We start from the raw sequence: 21814 nt of genomic DNA, 5'->3' as shown, positions 1-21814 counted from the left end.
AACGCAATAAATAAAAACACATGTAGGAACAATAAATTGAAACATAGATTTTCTTACGAGAAAAAATGCAACATAAATTTTTTGATACCAATTACTCTTTTCTAAGATATTAATTTACTTGACCCTTCGATATTTATATTTTTCATATAAAATATAACACAAGTTATATTATAGGATTACAAAATATATCATAAAATTTTATTATATATTTTGAAAAACTATTGAAATATTCAGAACTAAAATTGGATCGGAAGTTGGAATTTCCAGTAATCTTATATATTATTCCAATTCCGTTCCAAATAAATTCGGAAGAATCGAAAATCGAAATGAAGATACGGTTCCAAAATCGAATATTTTCGGATCGAAATTGGCGCAATTTGAAAATTTCATTCCAATTTTCACCCGTAATACTACGAGTATAATTTTAGAAAATCCTATCTCTATTTCTAACTTATTGTTGTAGGTCTGTAAGAGCATCTCCAACCGACCTCCATATTGTCGTTTTTTCGGCCAATTTAGGTGTTTTTAGCATTGCACCGTAAATTTATGTATCACTATTACACCCTATATACCCAAATTCTATTATTCACCAAATTTCTTGGTGAAGAAATTTCATCTCCCACCTTTCCACCATCTTTCTATTTTTCCCACCAAATTCTATTTTTCCTATCAAAATATAGAGATGGAAATATGATTTATGTAACAATTTTATTAATTATCATATATGTATAAAATGATGATTTTAATTAATTGCATGTGATCACTAACTTATTAGCATATTTATTCTAAATACATTAGTTTGAGTTGATTGCATTTCATGTTTAGATACCTTTTTTAAAATTATAACATAATTTTAAATTATATAGTTAAAAATATCATTACTTAAAATTTGATCTATAATTAATATTTAGAAAATAAAATATACTAAAATTATGATGAACGTTGAATTTGTCGTTTTGTGACATATATAGTGAAAATATTACGGGAGACCAAACCAGATCCATTTCCTATAAATTGTGAAACAGTGAAATATTATTATTTTATTATTAGATCTAAAATTTGATATAATGCATGGGAAACTACGAATCAAAAATTTACCATTATTATTTTATTATTAGATCTAAAATTTGATATAATGCATGGGAAACTACGAATCAAAATTTACCACCAAAAATAGTGAAAATGATAATAAACCCATTTTTTGTTATCGTAAAAATGTAATTATGTGATAAAATGATCAAACCGGTGAGAGAAAATAAGAGATATCAAACGGTAAGTTCCAAATTTAAGAAATATCCAAATTTTAATTTTAATCAAAAAAACAATAACGGTGTATTACAGTCACCCTGAAATAAGGTTAAATTATCAAAAAAAAAATTATATATATTGTTTGTATATTTACAATCACCCCTCAACAATGATTCTTCTTATATGTCGACCTTGTGGTGTCAAATTTAGTGAAATCTTTTAGATTATATGGAATATTTTTCAATTTGTACCCGTTTTATCTCATTAGATCAGCTCTACATTTAGAAATAAGATGATCATAAGATGTGTTTTTTGGCTTCTATATATCAGATTGTGGAGCAATAGAAATTACGTTTTTGCACAAAACGAATACAAACTAGAGAATATTCCACAAAACGAAATCTAGAAGATTATGTTAAATTTGACAGGGTAATTATACGATAAGGTTGGACGTGTAAATAAATTCATAGTTAATATAAGTAATTGTAATTAGCCGAATATAATTTTTTTTTTCCGTAATTTAACCTTACCTCGTAATATTTGAGCAGTTTATCCAAATTTAACAATATCTAGGAGAAATAATGGAAGGGAGTTATTCCTTGGGTTCCACAATTAATTAACAACTCCATAGAGCAAAAAAAGCAATGACAAAACATGAGAGGACCCCTCTTTTTGCCCCCATTTTTATTACACCATCACTCACGAGACTTTTAACAATTAACACGTCATCATCCATTTTCCTCTCTCCTTTTTTAGCTTAATTTCCTCCATCCCTTTTCTCTTTTTAACCTCAAAATCTCGTTTCACTTTCATTAAACCTTCAACTTCCTACTTTCCGACCACTCTCTCTCTCAACTTACTTCTGTCTGAACAAAAAAAGACTCCTTTTTTTTTTCAAGAATCAATTTTTTTTTGTCTGAAAACTCTTCGATTACCTCATTTATTAACTTTTTTTTTTTTAATTAGCAGCTGGGATGAGTTAATTATTAATTAATATATATTTTATATTAATAATCAGAGGGCGACCCTTTATAGTCATGGAAGTGATCCGGCGGCCGCTGGCGAGATCTTCGCTGGTGGCGCTCTTCTTCGCCGTCCTCACTGTCGGCGCGTTCATCTCCACGCGCTACCTCGACTCCTCTGCTACTGCTGTAAGTTTTTTCTGCTCAACTCTCTGCTTATAATTCTTTTTCGTGCGTTTTATTTTAATTGTTATTTTGATTTTCTGAGGTTTATGCTGTCTGACAGTTGTTGAACACTAATCATTCCTTGGTTTATCTTCAGCCATTTTTTTATTTTTATTTTTATTTTTATTTTTTTGAAATACTAAAATTTGTTTATTGTTAATTACTAAATTTGATTTTGTTTCTTCAACGGTGTTTTTGGATGTGGTGTCGCTTGTTTGACTGATTACGTGTCATTTTGCTGGTCCTAAAGTCATGCTTGTGCATGTGCCCGTTGATTAATTATGGGTGTATACATTACTATATGCAACCTTGAAAAATGTTTCAAATATTTATATACCATAAGTCCATATTAAATCAAGAAATTAAATATTTAGATAATGGTCATGTAGACATTGGCGGAGCGAGCATAGGGCATATGGGCAGGTGCCACGGCCCCCAACATTTCTCAAATCACTTTTAATTTATATATAAATATTAAAAAATTGTGTACAACATTAACGGCCCCCCTCATAATTTTTTTAATGCATTCAGCTCTTCTATTCAGTCTCTGAACTTAAAATTCTGGCTCCGCTAGTGGTTTGTAGATGTTATAAGTGGTAGTTCATATCATCGTAATTTTACATACGTGTATATATGTGGATATGTGTGTGTGTGTGTTTTTTTATGCACACACTAGAATTCATTATTGGTGTCCTCCCGAATTATATTCGTTATTTTTTAAATAACTACCGGCGGTAGACAATTCAATTTCAATTCTTGATATAGAAATTACACTTTGGAGTGGAAAATTTCACTCAATAGCAAAGACATATAATAAAGACAAAAAATTCAAATTAATAACCAAAGTCTCACCCAATATTCTCTTCTTTGTTTCTCTGCTTGCAGTTGATGAATAGAAATGATTCGCCAAAAATACAAACACTAACCACTAGAACAGCTCATAATCCTCCCAAACCCATAGACATCCCGTTAAACTGCTCCCTCGGAAACCCGACCCGAACCTGCCCCGCAAATTACTACCCGTCAAGAATCCCGGTCGAAAACGGAAACCTTCTGGAACCACACCCGCAAGACCTTCTAGAAGCACCCCAGTCATCATGCCCCGACTACTTCCGTTGGATCCACGAAGATCTATACCCGTGGAGGGAAACGGGTATTACCCGCGAAATGATGACGAATGCAAGCCGAACGGCCAATTTCCGTTTAATAATACTCAACGGCAAAGCCTACGTGGAAACATACAGAAAATCGTTCCAAAGTAGAGACACTTTCACCCTGTGGGGGATCCTACAGTTGCTAAGGCGGTACCCCGGCAAAATCCCTGACTTAGACCTAATGTTTGACTGCGTTGACTGGCCCGTCATCAAGAAGGAAATATTCTTCACCGGCGTGAAGTACCGGGCCCCACCCCCGGTTTTCCGGTACTGCGGCGACGACTCGACTTTCGATATCGTCTTTCCCGATTGGTCTTTCTGGGGCTGGTACGTGCGTGCATGTTTCTAGTTAATTAGTACGATATTATTTTTTATTTATTAATGTGTAGTTGATTAAATTTCAGGCCGGAGATTAATATAAAACCGTGGGAAGGTTTGTCGAAGGATTTAAAAGAAGGGAATAGGAGAAGAAAATGGACGGAGAGGGACCCGCTTGCTTATTGGAAGGGAAATCCGAAGGTTGCTGCCACGAGGATGAATTTGCTTAAGTGTAATGTTTCGGATAAACACGATTGGAATGCTCGTGTTTATGCTCAGGTTTGAATTTTCATTCAATAAAATTTATAAAAGTATATAAAATTATATTGTTGTATTATGGAAATTTAAAACCAGATTTACAGGACTGGCGGAGAGAAACGGAAGAGGGTTTCAAGCAATCAAATTTGGCCAGTCAATGCATTCACAGGTGAGAGATCATATGATACAATAGGTTATTTCTATGCTACACCCGATGAAGACTACACGGGGGATTTTTTACCGTTGATCTACTACACACACCAATGTGGCCGGGTGTGGATGTGTGTTTGTGTGTTTGTGTGTATATGAATGGTAAAGATCTAACCGGTGTAGCATAGAATAGACCCCCTGCAATAAAACAAAAACTCCCCGTGTTATTAAAATTTGCAGAAAGCCCCCTATGATTCAATTAACTATAGCAAACTTGCCCCCCTAAAAGCTCGCCATTTAAGGGGCTGTACTAATATTAATATAACAAGGAGTTTTTGAACAATTCGATGGAAATACATGGGTTACTATATGAAATTAATTCTTAGATTTCTTTTTTTTTTTTTTGCATTCTTGCAGATACAAAATCTATATTGAAGGATCTGCATGGTCGGTGAGCGAGAAATACATTCTTGCATGTGATTCTATGACATTGCTCGTAAAGCCTCATTATTACGATTTCTTCACGAGAGGTTTGATCCCTCTAAAACATTACTGGCCAATTAAAGATGAAGACAAGTGCAGATCCATTAAATACGCGGTCGACTGGGGAAATAGCCATCAAGAAGAGGTACTCTCTCTCTCTCTCTTTCCTCCCCCCCCCCCCCCCCCCCTCCCCTCCCTCCCTCCCTCCCCCCTCATGACCATGTTTCTTGATTTGACTAACAGGCTCAGGCGATTGGCAAGGAGGCGAGCAAATTCATTCTAGAAGATCTAAAAATGGATTACGTATACGACTACATGTTCCATCTATTAAGTGAGTATGCTAAGCTATTAAAATACAAGCCAACCGTGCCAGACAGAGCTGTAGAGCTTTGTTCGGAGTCAATGGCCTGCACTGCACAGGGGCTCAATAAAAAATTCATGACCGAGTCAATGGTCAAAGGGCCCGCATTATTGAACCCGTGCACAATGCCCCCGCCTTATGACCCGGCATCTCTCCACTCTCTTATCGAAAGAAAAGGTAGCGGAATAGAGCAAGTGGAGAATAGGGAAAGAGAATATTGGCTGAGCCTTAACAATAAGCAAATGCACTAGTAGTAACATAAATCTTCTTTTATAATTTGTTTTTCTTTAATTTCACAGGTATAGTACAAAAGAATGAATGAATATTCTTCCTTTGTTATATATACATATAGGACCACTATTGTTGAGTTTCAAGTTTGAGTGGATTGATTACTACAACATCGTAAAATCGGACAATCGTCTTTTTTTTTTTTTTTTGTAATAATAATTCAGTGAGCACGAGCTTTGATGATGTCGAAGCTCATTTCGCTGGGATCGGTTGCTTGGAGTTCGACTTGGATTCCATCCAATTCCCTCTTGAATCTGTCCTTTGAACTGGCGTATACCATCTTCATTCTCACTATTGATGTATCCGGTGACCTAATAAATATTAAAAAAAAAATCATATTAAAAGTATATACAGAAGAATCTCGATAAATTAATAACCTCGATTAAAAATAGTTTTTCTCGTTTTCGATTCGGTGAAAACATGTTAAATTATTAACTCGATAACTTAATAATTCGCTAAATTAATAAGATTTCTCTAGTTCCGACTGTATTAATTTATAGAGGTTTAACTGTATTATGCCATATCTTAATAGAAATGCTGAATAGTACATAAAAAGTGAAGGAACCCTGTTTCGGAAAGTTATATGCTACATCGGGTTATTTACATCGGGTATTGTTAATCGTAGATGAGGTTAAATAACCACCTACGGTTAACAATCACCATGTGTTAATAGCTGGGTGGGTGTAACATAAAATTTCCCGATTGATCGTAAAACAACAAAGGGAGAGGAAATACTCTAAAAAGGAAGAATCTTTAATCTATCGATGTTAATTTTTGATAGGTTTATAATTACCATGCGATGAAGAAGATTTTGCTCTTCTGGCAATTTTCGGTGGTGATGAAGTCGAAATCGAATACGGCGTAACGGCACTCGTCCGAAGGGAGGGAAGACGTGAAATCTTCGTAGCTTTCGTCGGGGCAGCCGAGTTTGTCAACCACCACTTGTTGGCCCTCGATCCTGAACACGATGAAACGGTAGTTTCTCTTTGCTTTTAATTCCAAGAATTTCAGCTTGCACTCGTCCTCAACTGCCATTCCAGATGCCGAATTCGCCTGAACCAATCGTAAAATAATAATAAATAAATAAAAGTTATCTCAAAGCTTAAAACAATAGGTAATGCCAATTAAAGAGATAATCAAAGAAATGCAGAGGTTGATTACCATATTGGCTTCAGATCAAAGGGTAAGAAAGATCTGGAAGAAAATGAAGATACAAAAAAAAAAAAATTTAAAAAAAATTATAAAAAAATAAAAGGAAAAGGGAAGATCCGAAAGAGGGAGAGGATAGATCCTTGAATGGATGAGAAAAGAAATAAAGGGAAATTTGGTTGTTTTATATATCAAAGGAGTGGGAAATGCGGTTGGGCACAAATGAAAAACCAAGGGTTCAAAATTGTCTTAGCTCCCTCTTCGGTTATTGAATTTTCCCTAATAATAACCAACTTTTTTCACTCGTCATATATGGTTCTAATTTCGAATTTAACTCTGATGGTGTAAGATCAATACTTTCAAGACCTCTTTCCAAACTCTACTACTTAATTTAACCGCTGAAAAGTCCAACTAACGCTGGAGAAGATGAATTGGACGACGAGAAAATAATAGTAAAAGAGAGAATTTTAGAAGATAGTATTTTTTTTATTAATAATGTGTCGTAACCCTAATAAGGTTTTCACACATTCGTTTATACAGGAAATTGTAGATATATTTTCTAATTTAAGTTCTCTTTTTTGGTCTGAGGTTTACACTGACTGAGTACTCATCGATCCTAACAGTTGCCTCCGAACTCGCAACTTGATACTCATTATTCTTCTTCATTATTCTTCTTCTTATGCGACCTATTGTGTGTTGACAATCTGTTTGGCGATCTTCTTTGCTGCTAAGTTTTCTCTTAGCATCGGCCCGATCCATCTAGGTGCTCGCAGTTCATTGAGTTTTGACCTGATGGGATTAATTTATATGTTCATTTGGGCTTTGGCCCAATAAGTATCCCAATAATACCCGGCTCGTAGTATCTATGTATGAAGGATCTAGCGCCTTCATGATTACCACGCCATTCCCCGTGGACCTCATTCAACACGTATTTTGGCTCATCATGCGGTTACATCCGCTAGGTGATCAATCCGGGGTAAATGGTAGCGGTCCTTGGAATACGCCATGTTTAGATCGCAGAAGTCTACACATTCTCCAGTTTGGGCTTTGACCCATTAACTCTGAGTATGGAGAGTTCGGCCAATGATGTTTAACTGAACCCGATCTAACTCTTAACAATCAAGAATCATAAAATGGAATCCCTTGTTTCAAATATATAGATATTTGGCCTACCTTCTTAATTTTGCACAAAATTTAAATGTTATATAAATATAATTTAATATATAGATGGACCTACAGTCTACTATTTTTTGGATTTAGAAAGAGCCCAAAACTTGGCCTAGTTTTCTGGATATCCAAAAACTTCCTAAGCTTTATTATTATAATTGTACAAATGTTCCAATCTTTTGTTTCATGTATTAAATTTGAGACTTAGGATATGTTATTGATTGCATTAAAATTAAAATCAATTATCAGGTAAATGACAATGAGAACTAGTTAAATTAGCATTCGTCATCAAACTAAAGTACAAAACGACTGCGTGCAACATAAGAAATTAAAGTTGGATATATTCCTTGCTGTATCTTCAAGGTATATCTAACCTATTCGTGGGCCATGTCACCTGACATTGCTTCTATTTTCTCAACAAATTCTTCTGCTGGGGTTCACCACGGCTTTTGAGATCCTACACCGGGTGAAATACACCGGGTAGATCTTTACCATTAATATACCCACAAACACACACACACCCACATTGGTGTGTGTAGATCAACGGTGAAAAATCACCCGGTGTAACCTTCACCGGGTGTAGGATAGATAAAACCGTTCACCACTCAGTCTCATCCACCCACTGCCTTTTTGTCTTCTTATTCTTAGGTCTTAGTGTGAGAACCAAGTCTAAATAAAGGGGGGCCGGGGCCCCCCTTTTTATGGGCCCACACTTTTTTTTTCTCTTAAGGAATTGTTAATGATGATGATTATGATTTATGATATATGTATAAACTTGTCAATTAATCAAGGTCTGAAAAATAGGAATCGAACCCCACTATGCTGATTGCCGGCGCAACTCACACAACATTCATCGAGGTCGAGAGATGAACGGTAAGAAATGGATACAACACCACATTTAGCATTTAATTTAAATGTGGCATATATATACACAATCAAGGTAAAATGTATTAAGTATCTCGATTTAAAACGTATTGACAATGAATCGAACTCGAGTCGTTAGACGTCGCACTCTTGTTACTGCACTAGTCAGTTATTGAATTATTAAAGAATAAAAAACTCAATAATCACCCCCTCTTTTCTTCTTATTTCCTACAATTTCCATCAGATATGAAGTCAACAGTCAACACACTCACATCTGAGCCTTTTGATCAACTTTCCACGTGCTCCGCAACGCACTCACGTGATCAGCGCGCGTACATCTCACCAATATACAAATCGCGTATCCATCAAACAAACCCCACTGCCAGCTCTACAACAGTAACAATTTCTGAAAAAAAAAGAAATTCAAAATTCAAAAAATTCCCACTTCAAAACCACCTGACCCTTATATAACACTCTCAAAAACGTTTCTTCCACACCACCAACCCTAACTTCGTCTCTGCAATTTCACACACACACACACACACACTCACTCTCCATCTGCATTTTCTTCTCCGTTTTTACAGCTCCGAAAATGCGTGAGATCCTGCACATTCAAGCTGGCCAGTGCGGCAACCAGATCGGAGCAAAATTCTGGGAGGTGGTGTGCGCGGAGCACGGCATAGATTCCACCGGACGCTACAGCGGAGACACCGATCTGCAATTGGAGCGCGTCAACGTCTACTACAATGAAGCCAGCTGCGGGAGGTTTGTTCCTCGGGCCGTGCTTATGGATTTGGAGCCCGGTACCATGGACAGCGTTAGATCTGGGCCGTACGGTCAGATTTTCCGGCCGGATAACTTCGTCTTCGGGCAGTCCGGCGCTGGGAATAATTGGGCGAAGGGGCATTATACTGAAGGAGCGGAGTTGATTGATTCGGTTATGGATGTTGTCAGGAAAGAGGCGGAGAATTGTGATTGCTTGCAGGGTAAGCTGCTCGAATTATGCATTTTTGGAACTGCTATTTGGTTTTTTTGTTCGGATTATGTTGTTATTTGAAGCTTTTAGGTTTATATCTCGAAGTTATGTATTTGGTTAAATTTATTTGCTAGTGTCATGTTGTTAGATCTATGATTTCTGATAAACCCTAATCTAATTGATAATTGAGCTCTGGTGTAGGAATTTCATGAATGATTAGCTGGTTTTAATCTGGGAATTGTAATAGATCATTTGGATTTTATCTTGGCTGACCGTTTTGTTTTCACTTAGACTGTATAATCGGGAAATGATCGAATGAATTAAGGCATGTACGGGAAGGTATTTCAGTACCTGAGTTTGCTGATGAGTTGTGAGTTTTGGGGTTGGTTTTGGTTCTTTACTTTTTATTTATTTATATCATGTGGGAAGGTTTCAAGAAGATTCTGCCATTTTCGTGATCCATTGATGGTTCGAGAATGTGAATTTGCAGCAAAGCATGAGTCCCGTAAGATTTTGCTGTAACGTCATATTTTAGTTGCCACTTATTTTCATGCGTGACTTGTTTAATTACCTTAGGTTTTAAATACCTAGAAGTCCATGTTTTCCCTTTTTAAAATAAGAAAGTTTAATTGTCACTGGTATGTTGTACTTGTTTATTCTCGTCATTTGATTTGATTTTTAAATGTTTTATGTGATAGAACTATCTAAATTGTTTCTGTGATTGAATGTGTTCAACATGGTCATTCTTAAGCTCTTTTCAACTGACTAAACCATCACTTTTCGTTGTTATAACTTTTCAGGATTTCAAGTTTGCCATTCATTGGGAGGTGGAACTGGATCCGGAATGGGGACTCTCCTTATTTCTAAGATCAGAGAAGAGTACCCAGATCGTATGATGCTTACATTCTCCGTCTTTCCGTCACCCAAAGTGTCGGACACTGTCGTTGAGCCGTACAATGCTACACTCTCTGTTCACCAGCTTGTCGAGAATGCTGATGAGTGCATGGTGTTGGATAATGAAGCTCTTTATGACATCTGCTTCCGAACACTTAAACTCACCACCCCTAGCTGTAAGTTTCAATCTCCTATTCTTTCTCAATGCTACCACTGAACTATAATTTTGCTTATGATTGTCCATTTTCATCGTTTACATCTTTTAGCAACATGGGTTTACTGTAATTAATTTTGTTATGGAATGTGAAATCTTGCGTTTCTTGATTTATATCTGATAAACATATTTTGTATTGACCCAGTTGGAGATCTCAACCATCTGATCTCCGCCACCATGAGCGGTGTGACATGCTGCCTCCGCTTCCCCGGTCAACTAAACTCTGATCTCCGCAAGCTGGCGGTCAACCTAATCCCATTCCCCCGTCTCCACTTCTTCATGGTCGGATTCGCCCCTCTCACCTCACGTGGGTCCCAGCAATACCGAGCCCTCACAGTACCCGAACTCACGCAGCAAATGTGGGATTCCAAGAACATGATGTGTGCCGCCGACCCCCGCCACGGCCGCTACCTGACCGCCTCAGCCATGTTCCGAGGCAAGATGAGCACAAAGGAAGTGGACGAACAAATGATCAATGTCCAGAACAAGAACTCCTCTTACTTCGTCGAATGGATTCCGAACAACGTTAAATCCACTGTGTGCGACATTCCGCCGACCGGTCTGAAAATGGCGTCCACTTTCATCGGAAACTCCACCTCAATTCAGGAGATGTTTAGGAGGGTGAGCGAACAGTTTACGGCTATGTTTAGGAGAAAGGCTTTCTTGCATTGGTACACTGGAGAAGGTATGGATGAGATGGAGTTTACGGAGGCGGAGAGTAATATGAACGATTTGGTTTCCGAGTATCAGCAGTACCAAGATGCTACTGCAGAGGAGGATGGTTATGACTATGAAGATGAAGAGGAACTTCAGGATGAAGCTTAAATATCGGTCGTTCTATATTATGTGTGTATTTTTTTTCGGGTGTTTTTGTTTTTGCGTTCGAGACTTTTTCTTATGTTTTCAATTATGTAGTTTTGGTGATTGGGTTACTTACTAGTTACTACTCACTACTCACTAATCACTACTATTATTGCCTCCTCGGCATTTCTAATGTTTCCGGTATTTTGTAATCTGGTAGTCGTTTGTTGAATATTGTTCTATTAGGTGATTTACGATCTGTTAAAGTTCGGAGCGCATGAAATTCGCAGAATTTGGTGTGAAATGGTTGATAGATTGTTGGTTTGGATTTCGCTTGAATGGATTCGTGTTGATTTGGTCTAATTAATTCGTTTCCGTACCTAACTGGATGAAGAATTGAACCAATAATCTGAAGCTTGATGGAAAGATTGCAAGTGTAACACTGAATTCTGAAGTATTAATTTTTGCATAAATAATCAATTGCAAGAAAATAAGTAAAGGCATCTTTCGATGAGGAAAGCACCCTTGCAGTTGCTGCGAAACCAACGAAATTTTGCTTACAATTTTTTTTTAACAGAACATAGGAGATGAGGTTTGATCAAGGGAGAACCAATTTTCTTTAAATTATTCTCATGGATTCAAAGTGAGAAGCAAAAATATATATCATTTGAAACATACATAAAAAAATAAAAATAAATACATAACAAAATTAAAATCCATAAATAAAATTACACATAAAAAATATATCTGAATTTAAAAATACATAAAAAAATTAAAAAACTATACATTAAAAAAATTAAAACAAAAAATATATCTGATTTAAAAAATACATAAAATTAAAAAAAAAATCCCTAAACAAAATTAAAATCCATGAATAAAATTACAGAATCTGAATTAATAAATAAATAAATAAAATCAAAACATAAATAAAATTAAAATTAAAATACATCAAAGAGGGCCCAACCGGGTTCGAACCGGTGACCTCTTGATCTGCAGTCAAATGCTCTACCACTGAGCTATGGACCCTTTTGTTGAAATTTTAAGTTTTATCAAATATATTCTATGTAAACTATCATATCTTTAATTTCATTTCCTAAACTATACATATTGTTTACAGCTAATTTAGCATACATTATTCCTATATTCTTTCTTACAGGCTAAGTTAAAACAAAACTTTTATTTTTCTACATTATTGGAATTTTAAAGCTTTAAAACATAAAATGAAATTTATAATCAACCTCTTATTTACTTTTAAATACTCTTTAAACCATTTGATCCATAATAAAGTCTCGTGCGCACTAATAAATATGTTTGATTGCTTTCTCGATCACACACCCAAAATATTGCATTCATCTTTCATATTTCCTATATATTTGTTTACTCTATGAAGATTTTCATTCAATCATCTCTTTATATATCTTCCTATTTTCATATCTCATAGTTTAAGTAATGACGACGAGGTCATTTCAACATCATCATCCAGCGTACGTATGATCAGTCGTCAATATCTGCACGAAGGGAGTAGTCGACCTTTTATTGAAAATTAAATTCCGGAAATAAATCCCAAATTTACCAAAAAAAAAAAAAAATTACATACATTGGCCATTTTATCTATAGAAAAAAAAAAGAATTAAGTAAATTAAATTGGGCTTATTATTTTATTCTAAGGAAACTTTGGTTGATGAGAAGTTAGCTTGATAAACTTGTGTGAGATTTGGATAGTGCAAACCCCAGTTCTGCTCAACTCCGGCGGGCTTCAGATTTTCATTAAACATGGCGAATATGTAAGCTTCGATTTCCCGGCCGGGCCTCTTCGGCGTGCCCCGTCCGGACGACACGTGTCCGATCAAATTATTCACATACGTCTCGGCGTTCTCTACGCTCGCGTCCCTCCCTCCGCCGGACGGCCACCCCGTCTCCGTCACGACCACCTCCACTTCATCTCCGCCGTCGATCTCCTCCAGCGCCGAGTACACCGCATCGACCATTGCGTCGAATATGTTCGTGTAGGTGAGCGAGCCGTCGTGCACAACCGTGGGTCCCTCCTGGAAGAGCGCGTATCTCAGATCCACGTTCATCGGGTCCCCCACGCGCGCAAAGTACGGGTACGCGTTGACCAGAAGCGGACTTTTCTTCTCCGCCAGGAAATTCACGATCTGTGAAATGACGGTGAAGGACTCGTCGGAGAAGGCGCCCTGCGAGGGAGGGTACGAGGTCGACAGCACCCCCATGGAGACGGCGGTGGTGACCGGAATATCGGATATTCCGACGGCGGTCAGGGCGGCGTCGAGGTTCTGGATCGCGCCGGGGACGTACTGCATGAGGTCGCCGTGGATGACTTCGTTGCCCGCGGAGAGGCAGGTGATGTCGACGGAGGAGTAGTGGGGTAGGATGTTCGTTTCCACCCACGACGCGGCGGCGGATGGGTCGGAGGAGGTCTTCGTTGAATGTTCCGACGATGACCGAAATGCCGGAATCGTGTAGTGCGGTTAGCACGTCGTGGTCCGGGCTGAAGAGTCGTGTTTTGGAGACGTTTAATTGTTGAAGTCGTGAAATCGTGTCTGCGGGTGCTGGGAGATTGCTCCCTAGTAGTCCATAGTTGATGCCTATTGCCCAACCACCTTTAGTATACGGTAAAACATCGATAAATTAATAATCTTTTTTAAATAATATGTTTTCTCGGTTATTGAAGGCAACATGCTAAAACATATTTCGTTAAATTAATATTTCGCTAAGTTAATAGAATTTGACTGGTTTCAACTGTATTAATTTATAGAAATTTAACTGTATATATTTAATTAGTTTCAACAAATTTGTATATTTTGAATTCAAAATAATTGTATGAAATTCACAGACATATGTATACATGCAAGAAATTAAATCAAATGCAGATGTTTTTGTTACCTCGATAAATATTTAGGAACGAAATTACGACGAATGCCACTGCGAATATTATGTCCATAGTAGGTAGTTAGTTAGCTTCAAAAGAATAATAGAAGGAATATTATTCGAATTAATGTTGGTTAATTTGGATGATGCATGTCACTATTATTCAGATATTGAGTTTTATAGAAGGAGAGTTTGTTGTTTAACACTAATTAAGATGGTATCATAGAATTAATTAATTCATTGTTGGCAATTAATATTAATATTATGGAATATATGGTATTTATGTCAAAATGCATGCTCAAATATTCATTCTGCTATAACTGATTGTTCTTCTGATACAGTAGAAGTTTCTAATTTCTTATTATTACTGAGAGTTTTGAAGTTCATCAGTACGTTCAGGTAGGCAAAGTGAACTTTACCCTTTATAATACTAGATAGGTGCACGTGCGTTGCATGTGTCTTATGTCTTATTAATTTCACATGTATTATTTTTGTGTTTTATCAAAATAATATAATAAATGTCAATTATGTTGATGTTGATAGTTAATATGTAAACACAAGCACATCTTCTATCAAAAGTTTTCTATAAATAATAATTCATGAGAGCATTATTTTCTAAATTATTAAGGAAATAAAGGAACGAAAAATATACATCTGAAAATTGTCAAAATAAAATATATGGAACATCCTTGATTCAAACTTATGAATTTAATTATATAACTCTCTAGTGTGTATAACATCATCACAGGTTCACGATTCTCAATTTGGATTGAGCAAACCAAATAACCACAACGTATTTCCATTCAGCCAAACTGCTCACGTCTCGCAAAATTATACAGTAAAAAATTTCCTCTTCACTTGCATCTTTTGCCTCATGCCTGGACTTGAAATATTTCAAAATTGATTTGTTTTAGAATATTTGCAAGGTTATGAGCATTGTATTTCAATATACTTGATGTCGTTATCCATTCTTCTCGGCGGTCGAGTAGTTTGTTTCACCTGTGTATTTTTGCGTTTTTATTATAAATAGACAACATGTGTATTTATATTTTAGTGATAAAAGTTTATTTTATTTTATTTTGTAAGAAAATATAGTTTTTCAATAATGCGGTGTTTTTTCCTACTTGGTACGCTCAAAATCAGGTTGAAAGTTGAATTCAATTCAGGATGCGAATGATTTATTGTTTTTTGAGGATGCAAAGTGCTATTATTATTTTTCAAATGTGCAAAGTGCCAAAAGACTCCATTTCAAAGGTGTAAAGTGGAATTAATTCAATAATTATTGGATTCTTTACGGATAAAAACGGTATAAAAACTGTTAGTTTTCTTCTTTTATACTCTTCAATTATAAATTTCGTTGTTATATATTAAATGAGCTATAGTATTGTATTATTATTAGTTATTACTCAATTACCTTATATGTACATCATATTAACATTTATTAAAAAGGGCATTTTGGTCCTCACATAAAGGGAAGAAACCTCCCATAACATTCCCACTTTTATAGATAGTATAGATAGATATAGATATACTCTTGATATTTTATCCATAGAATAAAATGGTTGCTCGTTTGATATAAAAATGAATTTCACATTAAAGATGCCAGTTTATACCTTGAAATCTCATATAAAACAGAAATTAGTATCGGAAAATTACACGAGCATGTCGTAAAAAATACACGACACCCATAAAAACTAGAGAAGGGAGATTTCTTGAAACATGGTGTATTGCCAAACTAAACTCGATGTAGTATGTCGATATAAAATTATAAATCAATGTTAGAAAGTACATATATTGCTGCTCAATGATGTGTACGTATAATCGTATGCGCTAGCTAAAATAAGGCCTAAATCTTGTACATTGTTTCTATATAATTTTTTTGTATAAAGAGACGAACATTGTCTAAGCATATGTGAGAGTTCTAAACGAAAAGAAGAAGATAACGAGCCTGAGACCAATCAATGGAATATCGAACACTATTTGAAAACGATTATTATATTCGCCAAAAAACGAGCCCGCTTCAACGTTGTGCCTTGCAGCTTCTCTACACCTGCAAAACGTCATGCTACATATGTTTAAAATGCGTGCATGAAAAAGTATATATAGTTCGTTATCTTGGGGAAGAAAATCGATATAATCAATACCTGAATTGAATCTACATATTGATCAGCCTAACTGATTATGGCAACTGTTATTACAAGGATATGCACAGTCAATTTCCTTGCTTACTTTTCTTCCAAAGTACCAATCTCCTACAGCTTCTGATATGGTCTGCCAAATGTTCAGTCAACCAAATAAACTTAGAAAATTGACATGAATTAAATATATGTCGAAGAATATAATGAATTAAAACCTTATTATGGACTCGGGGAGAATCGGGTGCAAACCAAGTGTCTTGAGATTCGCTTTGGCAATGTGCAAAACAAGAATTTATGTACATCCCTCCTCTCGTTGAGTTGACTAAGAAATTCTGCAATGTTTCGAGCATGTATCTCCTAAATCCTGATTCAGGACAATAATCGTATGAATATAAAATTAATTACTAGTCCTTAAAAAGGAATATTCTTTAATTAATGTTAATACCTTGCAAAGTATTTATCTGGACGGCGTTACAAGCTGCAGGATTAAGCTTGCAATGATACCAGTGTCCGTGAGGATCAGCAGAAGGAGGCACCAATATGTGGTGAAACTGTATAATAAAATAGATCCCGTTATTTAAATAACTGTCGCATATATAAGAAGCACAAAGATTATGTATAATATTCGTACTTGGTATACATCGTATGCTGTGTTGAGGATGAAATAGGGTGTCCTAATATATGGTAACGCATACTGCGGGAAGAAGCACTGCAACGGAAAAAACGAGAGCATTATAAACGTATGATGTATAATTTCATTTATTTAATTAGTAAATGGCTAATGAAAGAACCAGACCGAATATGATGGTACCTGTTCGGGATAAGGAGAAAGTGAACTTGTGCAATTTGTATTCAGGTTCTTTACCACACCCTGTGAAATATATAAACACGAGTTAGTGGAATGCGATTATTAGTGCATAATATAACAACAATTTTCACCAAAATTACTATGTATGTATACCTGCAAAGTAACCACGCTTTTGAAGAAATATCTCATGGTGTGGTTCATAGCTATATCTCTTCTGCAAGGATGACAAAACGACTAAGTCGTAAAAACGAAGTTTAATTAATCTATTGATATTTTTATGCTTTTGATAAATAAAAACTTACGCGTCGAGAAAGAATCCAGCGTCGCTCAAGCATTTGACACTTGCATTTTTCGGCAAATAAGAGGTGAAATCGTCGCAGTGATGAAACGTAGCCAAACCCCCGGCAGAGCAGCCAGAAAGTAAAGCCTGAAATGTTATATGATTATCATAACTTTTTATATCAATTATATAAGTGGTAGTTCAAAGTAAAATCGTGTAAGAAACGTCTCGTGTCGATAGTCGATGCGAATTATATACGATAAAGACCGTTGTCGTTTTCTATCGATGTAGTTACCTTGTTGGCTTGTCCCAATCCTTTCGGGAGAAGATCGAGGATAATTGCTCTCCAGATTCTTTGCCCTCTGAAATAAAGCAATGATGTCTGTGTGGTGTGGTTCATTCAGACTAATTAGCAATTTATTTAGCTCAAATCAGAAAACTTCAAACAAATTTCATATACATGAAAAAATAAATGATATTTCTTTTAAATAAAAGATTGATTTAAAATATGATTGAGTTACCCCATTTTTAAAGACAGCATCTCCAGCAAATGAGGCACCATCACAGTATCTTATCTTTACTCGGTTCCAATTGTAAAAATCTGCCAATTTTTCGAAATATGAGATGAACAACTTATGTAATAATAATTTGAGTAAATTACGGATTACCCCTCAGGTAAGACCAAATAACCTACAAACCCCTATGGTATTGTTAATTACAAATACCTCTAAAACAAATAACTTATTAGAAACCGTAACATAATGAATGAATTGACTAAATTACCATCTTATTAAACAAACAAATTTTGGATAAATTACAAGTTTCCACCCCAGGTAAGATAAAAAACTACATTTACCCCTTGTGAGTATATTACATCTATCCCCTGGGGTAGATGTGGAAATTTATATCGAATATTCCATGAAATTTTGAAGATTCAATTAATCATAGCTTCATAAGAGTGTAACTATTAGATGGAGCAATAGCTGAGGGGGTATTTGTAATTATCGAGTGGTACGTGTGTGTAAATTATTTCGTCATACCTCACCCTAATATTTTCAAAAGAAAATAATTGTCTCCACAACATGAGTCTGCCCACAGTTAAATTGAGGCAATAACAACTGACATTGACTATTCCTTCTCTTTTCTTTTGATTTTGTCCCCAAAAAATATTAAATGTTTTTGACTAAACATTTAATAGCATGTCCGTATAATATTGGCATTTACACGGAGGACATATATTACATAATGTACAATCATGTATTTTTGTCTGCACATATAAAATTATTGTTCTTACATATATATTAGTTATTGTGTACACTGTACAGTTCTCCTTTTTTCTTTAATTTTAAATAAAAATAAAATTAGAAATATACATATGCACACAAATGAGGGAAGCAAAGTGTGGGAAATTAGCTGTAAAAAGGTTTTCTTGGCAGCTGTCTTAACTATTTATGTAGCATTATAGAGATGACTAGCACATGTTTTTGACAACACTCTAGTATATATATTGTCAGCAATTTTTGGTATGCGGTTCTGTCCAATTCAAATCAATCACGCAACAACTAAAACTTATTATGTCATTATTATTAATTATCAAAATATTATTTGGTGTGACAATTTTATGTCAATTAATAAACCAATGCAATGTTGTTACATTATATTTGTTTGTCAAGATAAAATTAAATAATATAATAAAAACTCAATTTATGGGATTCGACGTACCAGGATTTAAAGAGGCATTGTTGCTTAAAATCCCGGAGAAAACCTCGACCTTGCTCATGTAACGAGTCGAACCGCGCCGAGTCGCAGCCCTCTCCAAGCAAGACTTGATATCATTGCACCACCCACCACCCTATCATTTATTCTTTCAATTATTAATTATTAATTAATTATATATATTAATTAATATCACATGCCCACTAATAATTAATAAAGCCATCACCCATAATAGAAAACACCAGCTCATGAACCACTAATCATTAAGACATTGATTTGTGCTTGAAACCTTCTTTTGTCTCGAGTTACATGTATTTTTGTCGGTCAACGATAGTCATACGTATATTATTTTTAATTAATAATTAGCATCTTTGATTAATTAGACACGTCAGATGTGCTAATCATTTAGGTAACAAAACATCATATCATGGGTGCTGTTTCGGAAAATCCCTTAATATCAATATCAAATTATTGAAATTATGAATTAAATATATTATGAAATAAAATTTTCGATATAAGTCTAGTAAATGATAATTAAAATAAATAAATAAAGTGTAGATAAAAAAGTAAAATGAAATTGAGCAAGACGACAGGTAGCGGAGATCTGACTTGGCAGGCCATTGATGGGCAAAAACAAGAAACCACATTTATTATTCTTATTAATCATAAATGCTTTTCCCTTTTTGCCCCCACAAAAACAGTCAACTATTTAATTTTAATTTTGTTCTAAAAGATTTCAGATAAAAAAAATGGAAATTTGGAAATTGTAAATGAAATGAAATGTATCCAAAAAAAATCAGCAAAACAAAGATTCATAGATTTTATTTATTTACCCCGCCTATGATATAATGAAATAATCGTGGTGATATTCCAAATTCAACTTTTGGAATTAAATCCAATATCCAAAATGTTGGAAATAGTTTACGAATTAGAATTGGGTCGAAAATCATAATCTCATTTTAACTCCAATTTACAAATTGAAATCGGATTATTTCAATTTTAGACATCTGCGGGGTAATAAAAAATAATTTAATTTTTCATTTAAAAACTAATTGACAAATATATTTATTAAAGAATAAAAACCTGCTTCTTTAAAAAAAAAAAAAAAAAAAAAAAAAAGCCCAAAGAGTGTTGTACTTGTATGCATGGAGAATATTTCCCCTTTTACCCCTCAAAAAGCACCAAAAATTACCTCAAACTGCAAAAGCCAATTGCGTGCACCGGCGCCGAATCCTCTGTCCAAATGATACGCCGGCAAACTTCCGTCCAAGCAATCTGAAAATAATGGCGGAATTAATGGCGGAATTTTTTTTATCCAGCAATTAAAAAAAAAAAAACTCGCCGCCGCGGCGGTGATGGTATATTTAATTACTTCCTGAGCAGCAGAAAACATTAAATTCACATCAATGGCGGATTACTTACAAGCTCCGGTGGACGAAGCGTTTTGTACGAGAGTCATTTTCACCAGATCACGCCGCTCGGGCTCCTGCGAATTAATGCGCCGCGGCGCGGCGCAGGTTAGCAGGACCAGCACTAATTTTATAAATGTGCACGCGCTCATCTTCTCTACTGAACTCTTTTCGTCTCTGATTTTTTCTTCATGTGGACGGAGATATATAATTTATGTATATATATATCTAGAGAGAGAGAGAGAGAGAGAGAGAGAGATATGGGGTGAGAATTATTAGATGCGGATAGTTTTGAAAACAAAATTGGAGCTTGAATTTTCTGCTATTTTTGCAATCAGATTACGTTGAAATGTTGAAAATAATTAATTACGGGTATCCAATAAAACGGTTTTCAGATTCTTTGATTAATTGCGTTGAATACGAAAATAGTATATTTGGAAGCTAAGAATATCAATAAAATTAAATTCGAGGAGAAAACAGAAGGGGAGGGAAAGGGAGAAAACCAAAACCCAGAGGTGTATGAAATGAATATCGAATGGGGCTGTTATGTAAAGGAATGGAAATTTCGGGGGTGGATTTGGAATTTACCTGGTTTTGAGGGGCCCAATTAGGGTAGCAACTATGATGGCGGTGAGAAAATTGAGATGAAAAAAGTGAAGTTTGTTGTGTTTGATCATAGTTAAGTGAGTCGCAAGTTGCTTGGGATGTGGGCCTCTTTGTTACATGTTTGTAATATTGGACATGATTTTTTATTAAATAATTGTTTGAGTTACGATTGGACCGGTTTAATCAGGTCGATTTTGTTACAAGAGTTTAGAGAATAATCTCACAATTTAATAAATGATCAAATGTTTTTGTTTCTTTGTTTAAGCCACCGGTCGCAGACGGTCCAGGATTTTGATACCGCAGTATTACTATCGGATCTCGTCACATGGTTGGCGTGGGAGTTTTTTGATATTTATAAAAATTACATTCAAAACATATATTCCTCATTAAACATCGATCTAAATACTTCATTTCAATTCATTAAAATTTAAATGGTTTTCTATATTATTAAAAAAA

The 21814-nt window shown here is 35.3% G+C and overlaps 5 protein-coding genes and 1 non-coding gene across 6 annotated transcripts; 2 read left to right on the top strand and 4 right to left on the bottom strand.

Moving 5' to 3' along the window:
• Positions 1-1942: 1942 nt before the first annotated feature.
• Positions 1943-5700, top strand: LOC105977844 (O-glucosyltransferase rumi-like protein (DUF821)). The gene is made up of 6 exons (XM_013003225.2): positions 1943-2399; positions 3321-3916; positions 3994-4186; positions 4270-4334; positions 4733-4943; positions 5042-5700. Exons 1-6 carry the CDS (start codon positions 2286-2288, stop codon positions 5408-5410), a joined length of 1548 nt encoding a protein of 515 aa, XP_012858679.2. The 5' UTR covers positions 1943-2285; the 3' UTR covers positions 5411-5700.
• On the bottom strand, positions 5414-6751 carry LOC105977845 (actin-depolymerizing factor 7). Its single transcript, XM_013003226.2, has 3 exons — positions 6609-6751; positions 6241-6500; positions 5414-5758 (listed from the first exon to the last, which is right to left on the bottom strand). The coding sequence occupies exons 1-3, from the start codon at positions 6609-6611 to the stop codon at positions 5608-5610; spliced, it is 414 nt and encodes a 137-aa protein (XP_012858680.2). The 5' UTR covers positions 6612-6751; the 3' UTR covers positions 5414-5607.
• Positions 6752-9005: 2254 nt separating this feature from the next.
• TUB8 (tubulin beta 8) lies at positions 9006-11778 on the top strand. Its single transcript, XM_013002979.2, has 3 exons — positions 9006-9613; positions 10404-10673; positions 10857-11778. Exons 1-3 carry the CDS (start codon positions 9220-9222, stop codon positions 11534-11536), a joined length of 1344 nt encoding a protein of 447 aa, XP_012858433.1. The 5' UTR covers positions 9006-9219; the 3' UTR covers positions 11537-11778.
• Positions 11779-12466: 688 nt separating this feature from the next.
• On the bottom strand, positions 12467-12538 carry TRNAC-GCA (transfer RNA cysteine (anticodon GCA)). Its single transcript has one exon. It is a non-coding gene; the product is annotated as a tRNA-Cys (tRNA).
• Positions 12539-13135: 597 nt separating this feature from the next.
• LOC105977297 (putative glucan endo-1,3-beta-glucosidase GVI) lies at positions 13136-14158 on the bottom strand (the record flags this gene model as incomplete). Its single annotated transcript, XM_013002600.2, is given in 2 exon segments — positions 13136-13945; positions 13947-14158. Coding segments are annotated over 2 exon segments (987 nt in total), but the record flags the coding sequence as incomplete, so codon positions are not given.
• Positions 14159-16138: 1980 nt separating this feature from the next.
• Positions 16139-21302, bottom strand: LOC105977640 (Pectinacetylesterase family protein). Its single transcript, XM_013002972.2, has 13 exons — positions 20766-21302; positions 20536-20618; positions 19350-19479; positions 18149-18228; positions 17923-18009; positions 17650-17774; positions 17501-17561; positions 17351-17410; positions 17171-17248; positions 16985-17090; positions 16755-16903; positions 16546-16672; positions 16139-16451 (listed from the first exon to the last, which is right to left on the bottom strand). Exons 1-12 carry the CDS (start codon positions 20902-20904, stop codon positions 16568-16570), a joined length of 1203 nt encoding a protein of 400 aa, XP_012858426.2. The 5' UTR covers positions 20905-21302; the 3' UTR covers positions 16139-16451; positions 16546-16567.
• Positions 21303-21814: the final 512 nt, after the last annotated feature.

Source organism: Erythranthe guttata, chromosome 6, assembly GCF_056151865.1.
Source record: "Erythranthe guttata isolate IM_541 chromosome 6, IM_541, whole genome shotgun sequence".
Lineage (NCBI taxonomy): Eukaryota > Viridiplantae > Streptophyta > Magnoliopsida > Lamiales > Phrymaceae > Erythranthe > Erythranthe guttata.
Note: the sequence above shows the minus strand (reverse complement) of the source record. Positions and strands in the feature narration are given on the sequence as shown.